This window comes from Stegodyphus dumicola, chromosome 6 (assembly GCF_044657685.1).
Source record: "Stegodyphus dumicola isolate Sdum_Otavi_A_Nest chromosome 6, ASM4465768v1".
In the NCBI taxonomy this organism is placed as follows: domain Eukaryota; kingdom Metazoa; phylum Arthropoda; class Arachnida; order Araneae; family Eresidae; genus Stegodyphus; species Stegodyphus dumicola.
The window spans coordinates 66,648,100-66,669,124 of NC_140773.1; the positions used below are offsets into that span (position 1 = coordinate 66,648,100).

Below are 21,025 nucleotides of genomic sequence, written 5' to 3' on the forward strand. Positions count from 1 at the left end.
CATGTTTTAGACCATTGCATGGCATACTCAACCCTCTACAAAGAGCGACACAATGCGATTGTCGATCGCCTAATCAAGATGTGTGAGAGAGACTTCAACATCATTTCTGTGGATCAGTCCCTTGACACCTCACGGCTTAGGCCTGACCTCCTAGTTGAAAAGGATGGACAATACTTCCTCATTGACGTTACAATCCCCTTCGAAAACCACTTGGGTGCCTTTGCTGAAGCGAGAGCCAGAAAGCTTGAAAAATATGAAATGCTCCGTGCTTCCATCGCCCAAGAACGTGGACACTGCGTGATCGTTCCATTCGTCATAGGTGCACTGGGGTCATGGGATCGTGCGAATGATAAATTCCTCAACATCGCCTGTTCCCGTTCCTATGCCCACCTTCTTCGGATGCTATGCGTCAGCGATGTAATCCGCCATAGCAGGAATATCTACGTTGGACACTTAAGTGTAAGAAGCGAAGTCACATTACACATCGAGGCAAATCCTCCAAATAATGAACAAAGCCACTCCCAGGCAAATGAAAATTAGGTACGAACTGTAAATTCTTACGAACTTGTGCTTTTTGCAAATCCTGGACTGTATGAACTCTGACTCATGAACTTTGACACATGAACTTTGACTAGTGAATATTGACATGCAATCATAGCCAACACGGTATGTTAAAACAAACAAATGATGTATGTAACATTTACGCATCACCATCAGTTGTATATTTTATATTTTATATTATGTATATAATCTACAATATTGTAATATTTTTGCTGTATTGCACTTCATGTATACATTTTTACTCTGTAATGATATACTAAATTCTTGTTGAACGCTGTACTTGATTGTACATAGTCTGTAAATATTGTTAATATTAGCTCAATAAAATTGGTTTTATCTGTTCTTATCAGCTTAATATAAACACTAACAATATATTTGAAAAGTAGAATAGCGTAACGAAAATAATATAAATATTGTTGAGAAGATATGAAGAGAAAACTATGTTAATACTTATCTAATATTCCGCATAGATTGTAAATAATAAAATATTTTCATGCGCTGATAAATAAAATGCTTTAAAACATTTTTCATCATTCCAGGACCTTTCTGGATCACAACTGAAAATGACAACAAGAACACATTAAAAGTTTCGCGACAACTTTGCAACTGAACAATAAAATTGTATAGCGAGTTGCAGGATTCACTATAGCTCTTTGTATTATTTCTATTGCCAGACTCATTGACTGGAACGATTGGTTAAATTAGGGTAACATAATAAGCAATACTTTTGGTTTATTATTAAATCATCAATTTTTTAAGAAATTATACCAATGAAAAGTTTAAATAATTAATATATTATTAATGAAATTACACTAAATAATTTACTAAAATTATTATACAATATATGTGAACTGACTCGATAAAATAGATATATATGTGTGAGTATGTACGGTGAAAAGTACGAATATAAACTTCTAATCTTATAAAAAATCCCTTATATTTTTCACTTTAATTTGGATATTTCTTCTTTCTGTCCTAAAAATAGTAACTGCTTACAATATACAAACTTTGTCATTTCAAATTATTCCGCATCACACGACCACCTTACATAATGCTACAATGCAGGTAACATTTTAGCTAATTAGTGAATAAGATTTCAATTGAAATCAAAACATTTTGAAAAACAAAATAATCTCAATGATTATTTTGTTCAGAAATAAACTGTGTGAATCTACAGCTATATTTCTCTCTAAGTTTCAATTGTATCTAACAAATAATTTTCTCCAATCTATAATATATATATTATATAATAACTATTTTGGGCATCTAGCTGCGCAAGCGGTTAGTCACATCAAAAATCAGTAAATAAAATAAAAAGAGGACTTACTTAGCTCCAGAAGCTTTGAATATATCCACCCATTGACTAGGATTGTAAAATTCGGCAGTAAACATGGGTGCGAACTCTTGGTAGCTAAATCCAGGCTTATAATTTTGCTTCATAAAATCCTCGTAGCTTTTGATTCCACTCTTCCAGTAAGACCAAAACCATTCTGAGCCAAAACTGGGAACCGAAAATAGCCCCCAGTGGATGAAAATTCCAACTTTTGCATCGTCAAACCAACTCGGTAATGGTCTTGAATCTAGAGACTTCCAGTCTGGATCATAATCACAGTGAATTCCGGCGAATAACAAACCAACCAACACGAATAGAAAGGTCAAAATTCGAGACATTATAGTAACATGAAAGCAGTAATTGAAACTGCCAGAGGCGTTTCAATTTTGACTGAAGCTCAGTAATCTCGTTCGTCTGATAAATCACATTACTGTTGACAGAGTAAATAGGAATTACGAAATTCTTATATATATCTGATAACTCGATAAGCTCTTCGGAGAGAATCTCTTCATGTAGGAAATATGCATTACACAAATAAAGCATATAGAAGTTACCCCACCTCGTAAAAAACCGGATAGCTATGTATTTCAGTTTAGACAGATGAGTATGATGAAAACTGATTTCGTAATTTTTAAAAAATTCGAAGCTTCGATTCAAACCTTATAATAACTTTGCATCATATTTGAGAGATAAGGCTTTTAGAAGTTCTTTCGCATATGTTTTATTTTAATAATCTCGAAAAACGTTTTTGGAATAAGCATTTCTTTTAAAAGAAATTTTAGAACTTAATGTTTATATAGAGAGATAAATATTCTATCATGAACTTATATTTATAGATAGAAAAATATTCTGTCTTTTATAAAAAATTCTTAAATTTATATTTATAGCTGGAGAGACTAGCATTTCTTTTACTTATGTTTATAGACATTATAAATAGCACTTTTACAGGGAATTTTCGAGCTTATAGTTAGCCATATATATATTAATCATTTTTAAACTTGGAAAACGCGTTTTTATTCAAAACTAGCATTTGTTCGAGAGGAATTCTATGAAAAAGGACACTCACTGATTTCTAATAGTTAAAATGTAACCTTGACTAAATCAGAAATAATTCATTTACTATAATGAAGGCATACATAAATTCTCATACAAAACAACGTTTTGGTTTAGAGCGTATTTTATTCTCAACAGCTATGCATATTGCTGGAGTTCTAGCAACCAAATGTACATGTCTACAAATGTTCATAGACCCAGCCAATGATCAGGTTGTTAAAAGCGTTGAATACTGGAAGTTTGACTCTGTTCTATGCCAGGCAAACAAGACGGCTGCATTGTGGTTTTCCCTTTGTGGAATGCGAATACGTTACAATTTCCATTAAAAATTACTACATGCAACATGCGACGGAGGACGTGGGCACCACCCCTCTACCAATACGGTTAATCGGTATAGCGCCACGTCCACCTTTATCTAGATAACCATACGTGTTCATTGTGCTAATATACTAATATATAAACATACATACAAGTTTGGTACTTCATACAGTGGCGTTAAAGCTAATTAATGTTAGACACTGGATAATGCATTGCCATGTTACAACGTGTATGCAAAAGCATGGATACGGTAGCATATATACATAACGTGTGTACTCATATGTTGAGCACACTATAACCCTTTGAAGCATTATCATTAGATTACAGAAGACATGTACATACTGAAATATTAGGTGCGCAATGTTATGCTGGAATAAGTAATTAGTACAGTGAATTAAAAGTTAGACCCTAGATTAGTACTGTGTAGTACAGTGTCTTTGGTGCAATTAATTTTAGAGTGGGGCTCTAGTTAGTTCTTTGCGATACGGTGCCATGTTACAGGATAAAATGTGCAGATGCATAGTTACATTATCATATATACAGAACATAAATTCATATACATATATACAGACACATTAGGTACATGATTATTCAGTGCGTAATAGATGTATATTAACTATACAGTGCCAAGATATGTGATAAGACTAGTAGATACATGGGTACAATTACATATAAACAAGGACATACACAATTACATATAGACAAAAGCGTATATACGCTTATATTTTGGTACACAATAGTCATTGGTGACATAAACATTTCGTACTTACTTCATATACTGAAACTCTAGATCCATAAAATAATGTTATAACTAGTAATAGGTGCTTATTTAATTTCATAATAGGACACTACGTTGATATTTTGCCTTACTGTGTCACGTTACGTAGAAATGTATGCGGGTGCATGGGTACAGCTTCCTATTTACAATGCTATACCTATTTACAATGCTTATATCATTCGATTTCATAATCAATAGGTACATGGCACATTTATATACATGAGCAGATGGTACATTGTAGAGTGCCGTTGAGGATAATTGATGCAATAAATTTTATAGTATTTTAAAAATAATGCATTTATACGCAATTATAGGGTGCATAATTGTCATTGGGTACATATACAATAGGCGCATAATACATATACTTATATTAGTTTCTTAATACAATGCTAGGGCAAGTAATTGGTGCTGTTATTTTTACATGTTACATGATGCTGTAGGCGACTGGATGGATAAACTAATATATATACTAATATACATATACACAACTTTCAGGCACATAATAATCACTAGATTCTCAGACATTAGGTACATGGTATACATATACATATATAAACAGATGGTTCATAATACAATGTTATGGAAAGTAATAAATGCAGTTAATTTTATAGTAAAATTCTAGTTTAACACTATGCGAAACGGCTTCATGTTACACAGTGTTAAATACTGACGCATGAATACAGTAATATTTCTACTTGTTAATACTATATATATAAAAATATACAAATATTTTTAGGTCATACTTAACATAGGATACATAATTATTAGATGCACTATGCATATACGTACATAATACATACAATTAGTACAATGCTGGAATAATTCATTGGTGCTGTTAGTTTTAGTGTATGATCCTAGTTTAACGCTATGTGGTACAGTGCCATACTACAGGATGATATGCGCGGAGCCATGGATGCAGTTATATACATACTAAAACACGTATACACAATTATTAGGCACGCAGTAATCATTGGATTTATAAGCATTATATACATGGTACATATACAGACGATACATAATACTCATATATAAACAAATATATATATATAATAATAATGCTATAGAAGTTAGTTAATGCAATGGGGTTTTTAGAATTAAGACTTTAGATTAACACTATGCGGTAAAGTGTCATGATGCGTGATGTTATATTCGGATGCATGGTTACATTATCATATAAAAAAAAATACTACACGAAGGCATCCCTCCTCTTATGCAGATAACCCTCGTGTAATTTCCATATTAAATTAGCCTAACCTAACCGATATTAATCTTTGGGCCCTCTTTTCACAGTTTTGAATATTAGAACAAACAATTCGTTTTAGGGTTGCAATAATCAATGTGAATCTGAAGTAATTTTGGTTCTCCTTAGGTGCAATAGAAGTACAATACAGTTTCTCTTGCAAAACTCTCACAGCACATCACCTCAAACAGATATCCTTAACAAGTTTGCCAAATTTAATTAACTAATCTTAAAAAAAAATCCATCACGAAGGAAATCTACCTGAGGCAAATATAGCCCTTAAGAGCTCGTAATAAATTATCCATATCACTTTTACATGTGCTAATTTCCAGATCGTAAAACATGACGCAACAACATTAGTTTGACTGAAAGAACAAATGAATTCCGGTATTAATCTATCTCTAGCAGTTACCATATTCTAAAGATCAGCCGAAATTAGAATTCAAAATGACAAAATGGAAGTTTTCTGAAGAGCTAGAGACGAACACTCGGAGACGATATTTTGGTTTCCTCAATTTATATAAATTCAAGAGGGCTGTTTTATTCCAGATGATTATTTGAATACTATCTTGCTAAAATACGATGGTTTTTTTTAGACTGTATGTTGTAGCTTGCATTTCCTTTATTCATTAAAATTAATAGTATTTTATTATTGATTTAAGGTTTTAAACTTGGAATCACATAAGTTTAATACCTTAAAAACTTTTCAGCTGATAAATGTGATTTTGACAATGCTCATCAATAAAATTTCATCCCTAAGCATTTTAGGAAATTCTCTTTATCTTTATTTAATCAAATTTCATAAAAAATTATTTACTTTGAAAATTCTATTTCTTCTACATTCATCAGAGTTTCCCAGTTTATGTCTTTTAGGCGTGTGTAAAGGAACTCTCTAAACTCAATTTTATTTCTTTAATTTTTTTAAGAGACAGCTTTTAGAAACACTCGTGTTATTTGTTTAAACCAAATGAAGTAAAGTATATTGCACGATAAAACGATGTGCTACTAAAAAAGGAAAATTCGATCATAGACTCTTAAAATGAATCAAACTTATTACTTAGAAAACAATTTGAGGTAAAAACTACCTTATTCTAATTATTATTATCCATGTTAGTGTGTATTTTCCCAGTCGTATGCCATAATCAGCATAACCTTCACCCGGCTGGGTTCCTGTCGAACTTTCTGTGGACATGGCGATAGGCTCATAGGCCCGTTCCCATGTCTCATCAACGCCGACAATACGCTGCAGAAATGCGTCTCCTTCATTGCGGTATCTCTCCAAGTGGGTGCCAGCCAGTGCATACCGGTGCCATTTCTGTACTTCGGTTAGTCGATGTGGAACCCAGCTGGAAGCAATTTTCCTCATGTTGAGAGATTTCTTCATTATGCGCCACACCGTTTGATGACTCAGACCAACCTCGAAGGATAATTCTCGGACAGTCCACCGGCGGTCTATGGTAAGGAGACCGCTCAGGATGTCAATCTGCTCATGAGGAATGGAGGGCCGACTTTTGTGTTGCAAATCTGCAGTCTCATTCCGACCCGAACGAAATGTTTGAACCCATCGTGCTCCTGTCCTACACGGTAAAGCATTTGTGCCACAAGCTTTCACTAATCCTCGAGAGCATTCTGTTGCATTTTTGACACGGGCAACCTCGATTTTAAGCCACGACCTTTTTGATCACCTTTCGAAAGCATGCTTTACAGCGATGGAAACAAAACTCCTCACCAACGCCACACAACAACTACCCTTCTAATCAGATCGACTGTTTTTTGCACTCTTCACATCGACAACAGAGCCACCTCACTGCTCCCATACCCTATTTGCGCATGCCCGTCCTTCTGCGAGTTTAAAGGTTAAATTGCCACTATTTAATTTACACCCCCTCCATATTAAAAATGTACACTGCGCAAAAAAAAGGGGGCACACTTCGATATCTCCCGTTCTACTGGACCCATTGACGAAATCCGACCTGTGTTTTTCATGTCTCGAAAGCGCGACTTCTTAGGATATGTATTAGATTTATATATAGCATCGATCTAATATAGGTATTTTAACACAAAATCGGGCCGTTTCTGAAATACCATATCAATTTTTTCCATATTTCGATTCTACAATTCAAATCACGCCAAACTACCAAGTTTTATAAAACTCACACGAGTAGTTTTTAAAAAATTAGCTCTCAAAATTTTAGCTCATCAATGTTAATTGAGTTAGGTATACATTTATTAATTTCTCTTTTTTTTTTTATTAAACTTATTTTATTCTTCCCTTCACATTTCGAAATTTAGGTTCATTCCAAATAAAATTCACCCATTTTTTGTGAATAAATTTAAAAATTTGTATTTTTAAATAGTTTTTATAAATTTTTCAAAAAATGCTTGAAATATAATGCATAAAAATTTTACCATAATCTTAAAATAGACGTATTTCTAAGCATACCTGCAAAAAATTACAGTTTTTATTCAAAATTTCCGAAGATATACCTGAATTTATACATTGGCCCGTTTTGAAATTTGGTATATTTCTTGAAAGCGATAAAACATGTGGTTTAGACACTTTGCTAAAATTATTTGGAAGTAGAAACGATGTGACTTTGTTTTCGCTTATGCACAATGTAAAAAGGTAGGAACGATGTAATTTTTTTTCCGCTCCGGCATATTGGAAGGGAAAGGAAAATTGGTTGCCACATATTAAGAAGTTTGCAAAATGAATTATTCTTGGCGCAAACTGAAAAAATTTCACCGAGATAAATTTTTGGATTTCTCCGTAAATTTCGCAGCGAATTTTACAAAATTTAATATCTAGGCATAATTTGAGTCGTAGACTCGAAATATGGAAAAAAATTGGTATGTTATTTCAGAAAAATGTCCGATTTTATGTCCAAATACCTATTCTAGAACAATGGGTACTTTTCCGTTTTACCGGTGCAGGCGATAAAATCGCCAATAATGGTACAACTGGTGCCATACGGAATATCCTCGCTGGTAACCTTTTACTCCTCATTTTCAAAACAAGTCGCCGCCATTTCTTATAAGATTGATTGTTTCTTTCAATACTGGCATACAATTACATAGAATTTTTACCAGATAGTTCAATTTTATTCCCTAAGGCCATTCGCGGTAATTAAGTCAATTAGGATGAAATTACACCACTCACTTGAAGGCGAAATTATAGAAAAGGCAATGTCAAAGGGTTAAATTCATCATTTCTAATGAGAATGCACTAAAGAAGTAAATCACTGCTGTTTTACATAATTTCTGAGTAAGCTATTCGTGCGAATTGAAATAATTCTTGCATTTAAACTTGTATTCCAAACTAAGATTTAACTTGAAATTAATGTAAATAATTACTAAAAGAATTAGATTTTTGTAGCGCAGTTTACGTGAGATAAGATTACTTGGGGTCACATGATACGAACCGGCGAATCAGGATGTTGAACCATGAAAGCAGAGTAAATTCTTAAATTAATGTCTTTTTTACAAATTTATTGGCTTTTTACAAAATTTTAAACGGTATTAAAATGTTTATGCCTTCAAAATAAAAAATTCTTAGATTTCTTAACGTTTTTTATGTGCATACTGTATGTTGTCGCCAATAAATTCTCCTTGGTGAGATTTGCGCCCGCGAAACGGAAAAGTACCGAACAATGCTATATATAAATCTAATATATATCCTAAGTCGCGCTTTCGAGACATGAAAAACGCAATTTGAATTTTGTCAATCGGACGGGTAGAAAGGGAGATATAGAACTGTCCCATTTTTTTCCCCGCAGTGTACATTACATTTAGAATAAAATTATAAAAAAGAAGAAAGAAATATAGAGAAAGGTTTACAATCCATGCGTATAAAATTTCATCACGACTGTTATAACTGATTTTAGATGCAAATTACTGATTTTAGATTTTTATGAACATTTTGACGTGATTTATATGAAAGCAACTTACATTTTTATTCAGTTTTCGCATCTGAAATCAGTTTTCTATCCATTACATATATTGTACATCTATTCCCACACTTACACACATTATTCCTTTTTTATCTCATAAACTTAAATACCATGTAAAAAACTGGTTGAAAGAAATTAGTTTAGGAAATTAGCTTTTCCATCCCCACACTTACACACAGGATTTCTTTTATATCTCATAAACGTATATACCATGTAAAAACTGGTTATATTTAGAAGAAATGCATTTGAAATAATTTATATATGTGCTGTATTTTCCTTTTAGGCATTATATTTCAAACTGTTTTAACTACATGAAATAAGTTTTGAATTGTAAATTGAAATAAAAACATGTTAAAATATTATTGATTAGAAATTTCAGAATTTTCCCTTTTGATTAATAAATATTTAGGTACTAATTTCTGAAATTCGTTTCAGTCAGGAGGAAGTTGCTGCTTTATTTCCTTACGCGTACTTTTAGCTGATAACATAGTGGGATAATTCCCTGTTAAGCGTTCACTATACTAAATTGCCAAATTTGGCAAATTTAATCGCCTGATCTGTAGTGTAGAAATATCAAATGTCGCCAATAATTTTAACAAAGAGTATATTCTTAAATGCCATAACAGAAAATATAGTTCTTTTTTAACATGCTTGCATGACAGACGTTTACAAAAACATCATAACACAAGACGAAAATTGGAAATAGTTTCAAGCCGCTTTTAGATTTTTTAATTTTCTGTTAAAGCACAGAAAACTTCTAACGCTATAGTTTTTTTTTATTTCCAATCAAAAAAAAATCAAACCTAAGCCATAGAATGAGCTCAAAACTTTGTATTACATGCTAGTTTATGCATTATGTAAATGGATTAAAAATTAAATTTTATTTAAATTGAAACCAAAATCGTTGTCAAAATCAACTATGAAAGTTGGTTACCCTCGAACCATGAAAGCTGGTAATACTCAAGCCAAAGTTTCGCCAATTATTCTTGAAAACTTCTGAAGGAGTTTCAGCCTCTTTACTTAATAAATAAGCAGTATTCGACTAGCTTCGTTTTTGCGCTTCATAGAAAGGTTTCGTTGATTTCTATCAATTTGTTAGGTCCTTCGATTTTATCGGATGCTCAATTTAGAAAGCTAGGAGTGCAAATTTCACATAGTTAATTGTTGTAATATATTAATGACTGTTTTTTCTGCTGTATTCAGCTCGCTATAACTTGTACATTAATATACGTTTTTTTTTATTGGAAGATCCATAACTTTGTTCAAAATAATGCACTGTTTACTGTCTGTAGACTGAATTGGATTATTTAATTATGGCAAAGCACACGAGGGCTATCTGCCTAAAGGGAGGGACGCCTTCGTAGAGGACTTTCTAATAAATAATGGAAACTGGCTCGTATACACGTTACACATGGGGAAAACCACGAAAACGCCCATGCAGCCAGCCCGTTCGTGGGATTCGAACCTCGGACCGAACTTCCAATGATCAGCGTCTTGACCGCTCGGCCGCTGTTGGGTTACTATCTGTAGAAGACAGTAAACAGTGTGTACCATTTGTTTCAAAATGTAAGAAAGCAGCACTCCAATAACAGTTAAGTTATATCTTTTTACATAAAAATAAAAGGTGGCTTATCTACAGTCAGTCGGAATAATTACATTACACGAAAAGTGTGTGGTTATGTCACGTTTACGCATAACTGTAGCTAAACCACGTTGCTGGCAACAGTTTCACGGCCGACGGAATAATACGTAAGTACCAAAAAATCTTTTGAAAAATATAAAGAACTTACTTAGCACCAGATGCTTGGAAAACATCAACCCATTTATTCGGATCGTAAAATTCAGCTGTAAATTCGGGACCAAATTCAGGATAGGTGAAGTTAGGTTTGTAATTTTTTTCCATAAATTCCACGAAAGATGGGGATTTACCAGCCCAGTTCGACCAAAACCATTCTGATCCAAACGCAGGCACGGAAAATACACCCCAGTGAATAAAAATACCAATTTTGACATCATCGTACCATGCTGGTAACGGCCTTGAATCTAAAGACGCCCAGTCAGGTGTATATTTTGCACAAGCCTGAAAGAACAGAAACAATTCTAGCAAAAATATAACATAGCTGGCCATGGTTTTTTTTTTTTTTTTTTTTTTTCTGATATTCCTTTATCTGGTAGAAAACGTTGATGTTGTCCAAGTATCTTCAGGTACTTGTATAGTTCCAGAAATAGCACTTTTCAGAACTAAACGTCGATGCGAAAGTTTACTAATCTCTCAGGAAACTGGATGAGATTGGGCGTTTACATTCTTATTTAGTAGCACGCCTATCACACTTTACTGTTGAAAACTTTCTTCGCATTTTATCTAGTTTAGATAACAGAGTGACTGACAGACAGATAACAGAGTCTCAGTTTCGCTTATCAGCTGCAGTAAAATATATCAGCAGTATAAAAAATGAACAATATTAGATGAATATTCATCCAATACTGCTTTTGATTTATTTAACGTTTTGGATCGCCATCTTTGACGTATTCCCTTGTCCTAATTTTTCTTAAATCGAGGAATAGTAAATTCTGTTTTTGTTTTCGTAGAGCTGCAAATATAACTCTATTAATGAAGATAAAAAAATAAATTTTAAAAAAAATTAAGAAAAAAAAAAAAAAAAAAGAATGCTGTTGCGGGAGCGTTGTAAGAGCAGAATTTGCCACTCGTGCTTCAAAGTGTTTCTTTTATGAAAGAACAAGATATCAAAACTGATTGATGCCAAAATGATTTAAAAATCACTTTAAACTATAATAATTAAACAAATCTCAAATTTTATGTGACATGTGAGCTTGGTGATCTTTGCAAATTTCAGCGATACTACAACAGATAAATGATGATGATATTTTCTAGGGCATAATTTGCCAGTCAATGTAAGAATTATTTCGTTATTGCATTCTTATCTTGAAAGTATTCAAAGCATACAGCCAAATATGCCAAACTATTGCACCCGTTACGTTTTTACAGAAGTTTAGTGTTTTTCTGTTTTGAAACAAGAAGTAGTAATTCATTTCTTAACTGCAACCTACAGTATAAATCTTTCTAAGCGACAAGTTCTTTCGCAAACATAATTGTCACTATTTCACAGCGGACAAGTAAAATGAGAGATTCTGCTATTATACGTGGCTTAATTTTAGCGCCGTTAACTCTTTAATATTATACTACACAATTGGGCTTTAGCGCTTACTTACATTGTTTTTTCAAATGATCTCCTTTGTCTACTTTGCGTGTCTAACAGCTTTTTGAAGAGTTCTGTATTTTATATGAAGTTTTTTATATTCATTGGAAAAGATGCTTTAATTTAGTGGATGTCATCACGCTATTCGCGAATTTCTTTCAACATACAATGCAGAGAGAATATGGACAATCGGTATTCCCGTTCCAGGTAAACCTGAATTTGAAGTATTTTTCATCGTACGAACAATTGACATTTAGAGCTGATTTCACGGTTTTTATTACTGCGCATCGCCTTCATAGTCGTCATTGATTATAGCACCATTGTCATCGTCACCACGTCACTATTACCTGTGATACCGCCAGCGAATGAATCCTTCTTCTGTCAAACTTTAATACGTAACTTGGTTTGTTACTTTTTTTTTTTTTTACCACTTAAGTGTTTAGTTCTTAATAGCGTTTGCTGACCGTAATGCCATGAAAGTTACATTGAAATGATTTTACTTTTGCAACTGTTTCTAACTGTGCATTTGATTTCTTCACGGAACACTTAAACTGGCTTTACTAAGCAACAATGTCTCGCATACCACAGCTATATGCAATTAAACAAAGATGTTTTTAGAAATTTTTTCGATTCAGTTCATGATAATATTTGTTTCAGAGGGAATTTTCCTTTTTGACATGGTAACGATAAAACCGACAGGTTGCTACGTTTCTTTATTTCTAAGAATTCTACTTATAAAACTCTAAATGCAGGACGTATTGCTCAAGGCTACTGTCTCGTTGATATCTTTCTATGTGATCACTCCAGATAAACAGAAAGAAATTATCAATTGATTTAAAATATTAACTGCATATAGTAAATAAATAACAGCAGATAGCTTCAGCCGAATGCGGATGTTAAGCAATTCTTTATTAGAACACATTAGCGAACAAGAAATATCGTTAATTGCCAAAATCACTTGAAAAGTGAACTCGCAGTTAAAAATTCAAATTCTGAAATCAATCAGTTCTAAATATCGAAGATGAACAACAACTAACAATAACAATAAACTCCTTTGATATTTGATACTATATTGTTATATTAATTTCAACACATAATTTTTTGCTCTATTACAAGCACCTTAATGAATTTTCAGTAGAGAAGCCACACGTACTGAAGTTTAAATGATGAAGTTCCAAAGTTGGTTTGGTTTAATTTGGCTTTGTTTATTTGATTATGGCAAAGCACGCGAGGGCTATCTGTCTAAGAAGAAACTTCATGAAGGACTTTCTAATGGAAACCGCCTCGAAAACAATTTACACATGGGAAAAATCACGAAAACGCCCATGCAGGCAGCCCGTTTCCTGAAATTCGAATTCCGAACAGAACTACCATTGTTCAGCGACTTTACCGCTAGGCCTCTGATGGGGCTTTCCCATCAGTTGGAGAAATGAAGGGGGAAAAATAAATAAAATCATGATCAGGTCTCATGAATGGGGGAGGGAATCTGAAATGATTTAGATTTTTAACGTCTCACGAGAGGGTTTGTTAAGGCTTTATGTTCGCGTTAAGCTCGCAGTTTATTTATTTGCTCTTGCACTCACACTGCTAACACAATATTTTTTTGTCTTTTTAGTTTGATTATTAAACATCACCTTCCTTGCACATAGGGTACGTAAAACTGAACAGAAAAATCAGAAAATATTTAAAAACAACATATCTTTAGAATTATCGGTACACTGTTAAGTGTTACCATACATGTTTTATCCCAGAAGAGCTATTATTCTGGAACCTCACTTTTGCTTCGAATCATTTTGTTTTTCGTTTCGCTTTCGTGATAGCTAGATGCCGACGAGGTTTATCGCCTAAAATAACTGCTATAAAAAGGAAAATATGTGTAAATATATAATACTTTTAATAAATCCAGCTAGTATCATTTCTCGGGTCTAAATGGTAATTAATAAAAGAGATAAAGAAGTCGCATTTATTGCTTTGAAATCGCTCAGTTTAATCCGTAACAGACAAATTAAATTGAAAATAAAAACTGACTTACATTTCTCCAAATCTCAAACAAATGCCGCTTTGGATTTTAAAATATTTTATATCTGATATCTTCAGAATTCTTGATAAAGAATTAAATGTAACCATACATTTTGTTATATTCACTATATTATTTCTTTATAAATAATACATGGAGATAACATTTGGCGAAACATACATTTATTTGCGTTGCCAATTTTTTTAATATTCGCTATATCACTTCTGTAAAAATAATACATGACGATAATATTTAGTAACACCTTTCGAAAAGTGGTACGGACATAAAAGTCAGGTCAGAGACTAATAACAAAAATGAGGCCAAGATCTTGTGAATAAAATGAAGTCTTTTTGCCAGTTAGAAGCAGAATTTTATGCTCGCATCTCATAATAGAGTTCTCTAAATAACCCAGGAATGAAAGTAGAGAACAGGTGATGCCCATGTCATATTACAGACCTGTTGTTGTTGATCATGAACTTGTAAACGTTATCCGACCAATCAGGAATGTAAGCAGTTGTCAGGTAGAGACTACACGAAGGAGAGAGCTGCAGAAATTAATCCGTCAGCGAATATTGGGTAAAACTCGTCAAAAACTCGTAGAACAGTATTCTGCTGTTTCACTGCCACAGAACATTAAGGAAAGATCATAGAGTATATAGAGATCACGAAACTCATCCATAAAAATGAGCACACTTGAAAGTCATTAATTAAAATAAGAAGCAACCCATGGTGGAATCAGGATCTCACGATTACAAGAAAAAAGGTACGAGCCGTAACGTGGTGGTACCATGTCACGTCAGAAGACATGCGCATCAAAAGCAGAGTCATATACAAAAGGGAACAAGCTATCTATAAATAAAAGATCTTAGAGGCCAAAAGAGCCTCCTGGAACACATTCTGGGAAAATCTTCAGATATCTTATCCCTTGTCCTACTATGATATCATTAAGGGAAAAGCCTAAGACACCTACAAGTAAGATCAATACTCAAACCAGATGGTATAACCACAACTTCAGTTGAAGACACTATTAGAGAAATTCTCAAATATCACTCCCTAGACGACACTCAAGACGAAAACATCCAACATCACAGGGAGATAAGGAGATCAGTAAGCAGTCCTCCAAAAAACACAGATGATTTCCCTCTTCGCTACCACAGAATTCCAAAGATCATAGAAATACCAAAAGGGGCAAAGCCCCAGGCCTGGATAAACTCAATATTGACTTCGTCGAAGAGTTGAAAATCGCAAATGAAAACCAACTAACATATCTCTTTAATGCATGCCCTTAAAATGCTAATTTCCAGACGCCTGGAAGAATGCCGAGCATGCTCTTTTCAAGAAAGAGGGAAAAGACAGTAAGCATCCGAACGCATATGGAACTATCTGTTTCCTTTATGCCTGTGGAAAAGCCCTAGACAAACTTATAACCCAGATGTCTCTCTTTCCACCTGGAGAAAAACCACCTCATGAATAAAGCGCAATGCGGCTTCAGAAAGTCTACAAAGTCTACAAAAGTTCACCATCTACAAAAGCACCACAACAAGCAGTGAGGTTTCTACATGTGTGTTATCTCCTTAGACATGGCCTCGTCCTTCAAACTCTGGTGCCAAGCCCTAAGGGTCCAACTCAAACATCTTCAATGTCCTAAGAAAGTTCTTCGGATCATAGGCAGTTTATCTTCACAAAATCGCAAAAGTCACTTACCAGAGAGACGGAGTCAATGCCACTCACGACTGTCACAAAGGCTCCCCCCGAGGGTCTAACATCGGCCCAATATTGCAGAATCTCATTGGGAATACTGCGCTAGATCTAGATTTCGAAGGAAATGCACAAATCCACGCCTACCCCGACGACTTTATCCTAATTTTTCAAGGAGGTATTCGCACAGAAATAGAAAACAAAGCGAAAAAGGCACTAGATCTTATCGCCGACTGGAGCCTCAAACTCAAGCTTAAATTCGATATCGATAAAACAAAAATGATCACATTTCCAAAGGCTGATAACATATAAACATCCCTCCCCATATAAAAGGCAGGGCCCAGCATTAAAATATGAAGATACTTTAAAATAACTAGGATTCCTACTTGCTAGAAAACTCACCTGGGTACCTCACTTAACGATGATACGAGGTAAAACCTGGACTCTTATAAATAGCTTAAATCGCATCGTCACAAATACATGGAACCTAAAAGGGAAACTTTTTTAAAAACTCTATTTGCGGGCATAGAAAGGATGATCTTTTACGGCTCCGACATCTGGATGACCGGCATGGTGAGGGTTCGTCAGAAGCTACTCCAAATTCAACGCATCACTCTTCTCAAGATCAGTGTGTTTCCTCTACCACATTCACAGCAGCTCTTCAAATCCTAACAGAGGTTCTCCCCTTAGATCTCAAAGCAGAAACTGAAAAAAACACTTACAGGTTAGTTCACTTTAAGGACTCCTTCCAGCTCGATGACTCTTCGTTCAGAGACCAGTGCTTCTTAGGACCACAATGCCACTAGGCAACGCCAATTTTCCATCCATCAGCTTCTACACGGACAGCATAAGCGTCCTACACGCCCTGAGCAAGAACGGCACGCACGCTTTCCACATCTCCTCATTAAAAGAAGCGCTTATTATCCTGTCTTCTTCCAGACAAGTGTCTCTATGCTGGGTGCGTAGTCATCAAAGCACACAAGGTAAGAAAAGGGCCTACTCTTTAGCTAAAGAAGCCACAAGTCACCCTTCCATTGACTCAGAGATCCTGCTTTCCATTGTCGCTGCCTAACACATCTTCTTTGCCTTCATGTCTATCTGGAAAGCTTGCTGAGACGACTCAGACATCAGTCGACACAACTACTCCATCTTTCCCGTGGTCTCCACCAAAAGGCTCAAAACAGACATCAACAAGCTACAACAAGCTTTCAGAAATCACGGAAGATTTCTCGATTACCTTAGCAGGTTCTACTATCAAACGTCAAATGCGCCTGCGGTGCCTCAGCTCTTTCAGCACACGTCTCACATTATATACACCACTGTCCACTTACCTCTCCTATCACAGCCTTCCTTCATCAGCTCCAGGGATCATATAGCCTCAAAGACCTTCTCTCCAGGAATACTACGGGCAGCGGGGCATCAGAACCATCATAGAGTACCTCTATTCTTAGAGAAACATAATCATAGCAGATAACCAGCCACCTGACTAAATTTAAAAACAAAAAGACTCTATTCATGTATATACGTAAATATCTCTAAACTAACTAACCCATTTTGCTAATTTTGTACTAACATACCCAAAACATTATAAGTTGGCCACCCAAGAAAACTAATACACTAATGTTAAATCTGTTTATTAATAATAAGGTTGAAAAGATAAACAATCAAAAAAGTTGCTGGTACAACGATCTGGATGACATTACTGACCTGTAGTACCCATTGAGAGGTGAAGCAGGCGGAATAATAATAAATAAATAAATCTCTTATGTCTGCGGATGAGTAAGATTTTTGATTTCGAAGCATTTTTGTTGGTCCTTTAATGTGAACACTAGTCATCTATCTTGTGTATTCTGTTCTGCAGCTAAGAGACAGCACAGTCAAGTGTTTCAAAAGAATGGCTTTATCCCCCGCATAACAAGCGATGTCACAGCATCATCTTCGAACATGGAAAGATCTATCCCATAAATGAGACACAAAATGGAACTGAGAAAATATCTCTGCGGCGCATTGGCTTCAACCTCGGTGTTACGATACTGGAAAGTTTTCTATCTTACATTATAGTTCCGGTGGCTCAAGAAAGAGTAAATCACTAGTTCTATTTCGCGATTGAATTCCATATTAAGGAGTTATTATATCAGGGCCATTCATCGGCCGCGATCGCCAACTTTCAGTATGTCTAGCATAAGGAAAACTGCGACGTGACCGCTGTGGATAGTATTGGTAATAAATTTAACGATAAGGAGTATTGTAGCAAATAATCTATTTCTAAATTCGGATTGCTGATTGGCCATTTATTTGATAATTGATCTAATCTATTTAAAATGATTTCTTTCATCCCCATGAGAAGGCAACAGGCTTATAGGTCTAAAGTTTACCTCTGTGAAATTTTTCTTGCTATGTCTGGTGATATACATCTCCAAACTTACTATTTATGCACTATTTATGTAGTGTAACTCAAGCGTGAGCTCAGATGTGGCGTAGCGTGAGCTTCTGGAAATTTGGAGATGATCAATCTCCAAGTCCCCTTGTTTTACTTAATCTATTTATACAATTTAATCTTTCCTACAATCAGATAAAAATGTCATATAAGAAACAAACACTTAAATAAAAATATTTGTGGCAGCGAATACAAAAGAAGTAAATAAATACACGATATTATAAAAATGGAGACAAATTGGACCCAGATATTTAGAGATATATACAACATTAAATAATCAAGCGTTAAACACGTTAAATGGAGTTAAGTTTACATCCAACATCGAACAATATAAAAAGATAATGTAAACATTTTCCAATATTATATTATCGACAGCTGTTGGTTTTTTCTTGTAATTTAATTACTTTTACTTTTTTCTTAACCATAAGGAGATTTTATGTTATCAGCATCAAATCAAAAAATAAAAGTTATAAATTTTAAGTTGAAAACGCCAACGCAATTTTCTGAAGCTGATAAACACTTCCTTTTGTTTTTTCAACTGTTTACCAAACAGCGTTAACAAAATTAATTAAGGGACTAACAGTAGATAACTTTCCTAACCTTGAAACTTCAATATCTTTCGTTCTGAAACTAAGAGAAAATCTTATTGAAATTAAAATAAGAGAAGAAGCAACAATAAATAAAAACGTACCTGTTTGCACAAGATGTGCTTTATCTTGCGCAACAGAATATATTCAAGGACATCTTATAAAAGAATTTAATTTAACTGCAATGACACAGAAAATGTTAAGGAGTGAAATTTGTATATTATTTTTAACCTCTTATTTTCAACGTTTTAATTCTCGCTAAATATTTTTCATTAGGCAGAAAGTCTGATTTAATTAAGTATAAAATTGACGCATTGTCACGAAAAATAAGAATCTGTTTGTTAAAAGAAATATAAATCTAGAAGCAGTTCTATTCAGTGAAAGCATTTATTTAGTGAATATATTAATTTAAAAAATAATCTGGTTTTTCTTGCAATGAGTTCAATCATAATTATTTGAGCAAAACCTGATTTGAACACTTCGGTAAAACCATCATTTTTTGCTTAATTGGTTTCATTGTTCAATAATATGAAGCTTCAAAGACGTGAATAGTTATTGTTGAAGTTAGCATTGTTATGAAAATGTATATTTTAGAAGTGCTTTTTTGTCATAAATACTTGTGTTATTAATTTTATTAGCTGTGTTTAACCGCTTTGGGTGATTTAAGATGTTTCTCCTTTGCAGTTCATGTATTTTTTAAATTATCTAATTGTTTAATTTAATAGCGTTAGGTCTTTTCTTAAAACTTCTAGATCGACTAAAAGTTCAGTCTGAACATTATTTCCTTTATTATTCAGTAATTAATAATCAGCATTCAAAAATATTCATTACGAATATACAACTTCTGATGAGATTTTAATTGCAAAATGAAAAGTCAAGTTTCCTATACTCTTGGAATTTCAGGTTTAACACCAGAGGGATGATTTCTCTGATCTTCACTTCCGGAAAAAATAATTTTTAAAATAAAAAAATAAATTACACACACATACATATATATGATGGAAAGATTTAGTTCATTGCGGTAATCTGATACGAGATGAGTGCTTGACTAGGCAATATTATTTTGCAGTTTCGAGCGGATTGAGGTTAGACGATCACTGAAAATATCGATTACTTAGTAGAAAATCCCGAGAACATTTGAAGAATCACAAAAAATCCCTTGATAATGCAAATATATTTTTATTAATTGCTGATTACTCTAATAGATGGCAAAGAACAGCGGAGGGCAATTAGCACCACACATTTGTGATGATAACGCATATCATTTTCAATAGAAGCAGCTAAGCAAGAGACGTCCTTTAGCTAGGAAGCGTAGGTAGAAAACAAGAGAGCGTAGTTGAAATACAGTAGTATTTATAGTAAAATTTGTGTTTAATCTAACTGCCAACTATACGCAATGCAAAAAATTAAGATAGCATAATGCTGAATTTTTTTCAGAAATGACGCAGTTTTGAAAAAGTTATTACCACTTTATGAATAGAGAAGGAAACGTTCCCAAACCAAAAAGGAGGAACTAGTGCTAATTTCAAGTATAATTCCAATAACTTCTTCGAAACTGGATCATTTCTGAAAAATAATTTCGCATTATGTTATCTTAACCTTCTGCATTTTTCACATATTTTTTACTTTACGGAATATGTAAGTTAAAAATATGCAAATTCCAAAATAATAATTTAAACTAGCAGTAGCCCCTTAATTCCTCCTCTCTATTCTAAGATGTAATGCCTTTTCTGGACTGCGTCAATTTTAGATCAGACCACTCTATATGACTTGCATAAAGCAGATCACGTAGCTAATTCGGAACTTACACGAAAACTTTCTCTTAATAAGCTGCT

The 21,025-nt window shown here is 34.0% G+C and overlaps 1 protein-coding gene across 2 annotated transcripts in view; it reads right to left on the minus strand.

The window, feature by feature from the left end:
* Fuca (alpha-L-fucosidase) overlaps window positions 1-11,516 on the minus strand; it is a 107,845-nt gene extending 96,329 nt beyond the window's left edge. The window contains exon 1 of one of the 2 annotated variants that reach the window (XM_085818458.1): window positions 11,024-11,516. In XM_085818458.1, coding sequence (XP_085674584.1) covers window positions 11,024-11,361 — 338 coding nt within the window. In that variant the 5' untranslated portion in view covers window positions 11,362-11,516. Of the gene's footprint in view, window positions 1-1,888; window positions 2,289-11,023 lie in introns of those variants that run through there. The other variant, XM_035363214.2, reaches the window with a different exon arrangement.
* Window positions 11,517-21,025: the final 9,509 nt, after the last annotated feature.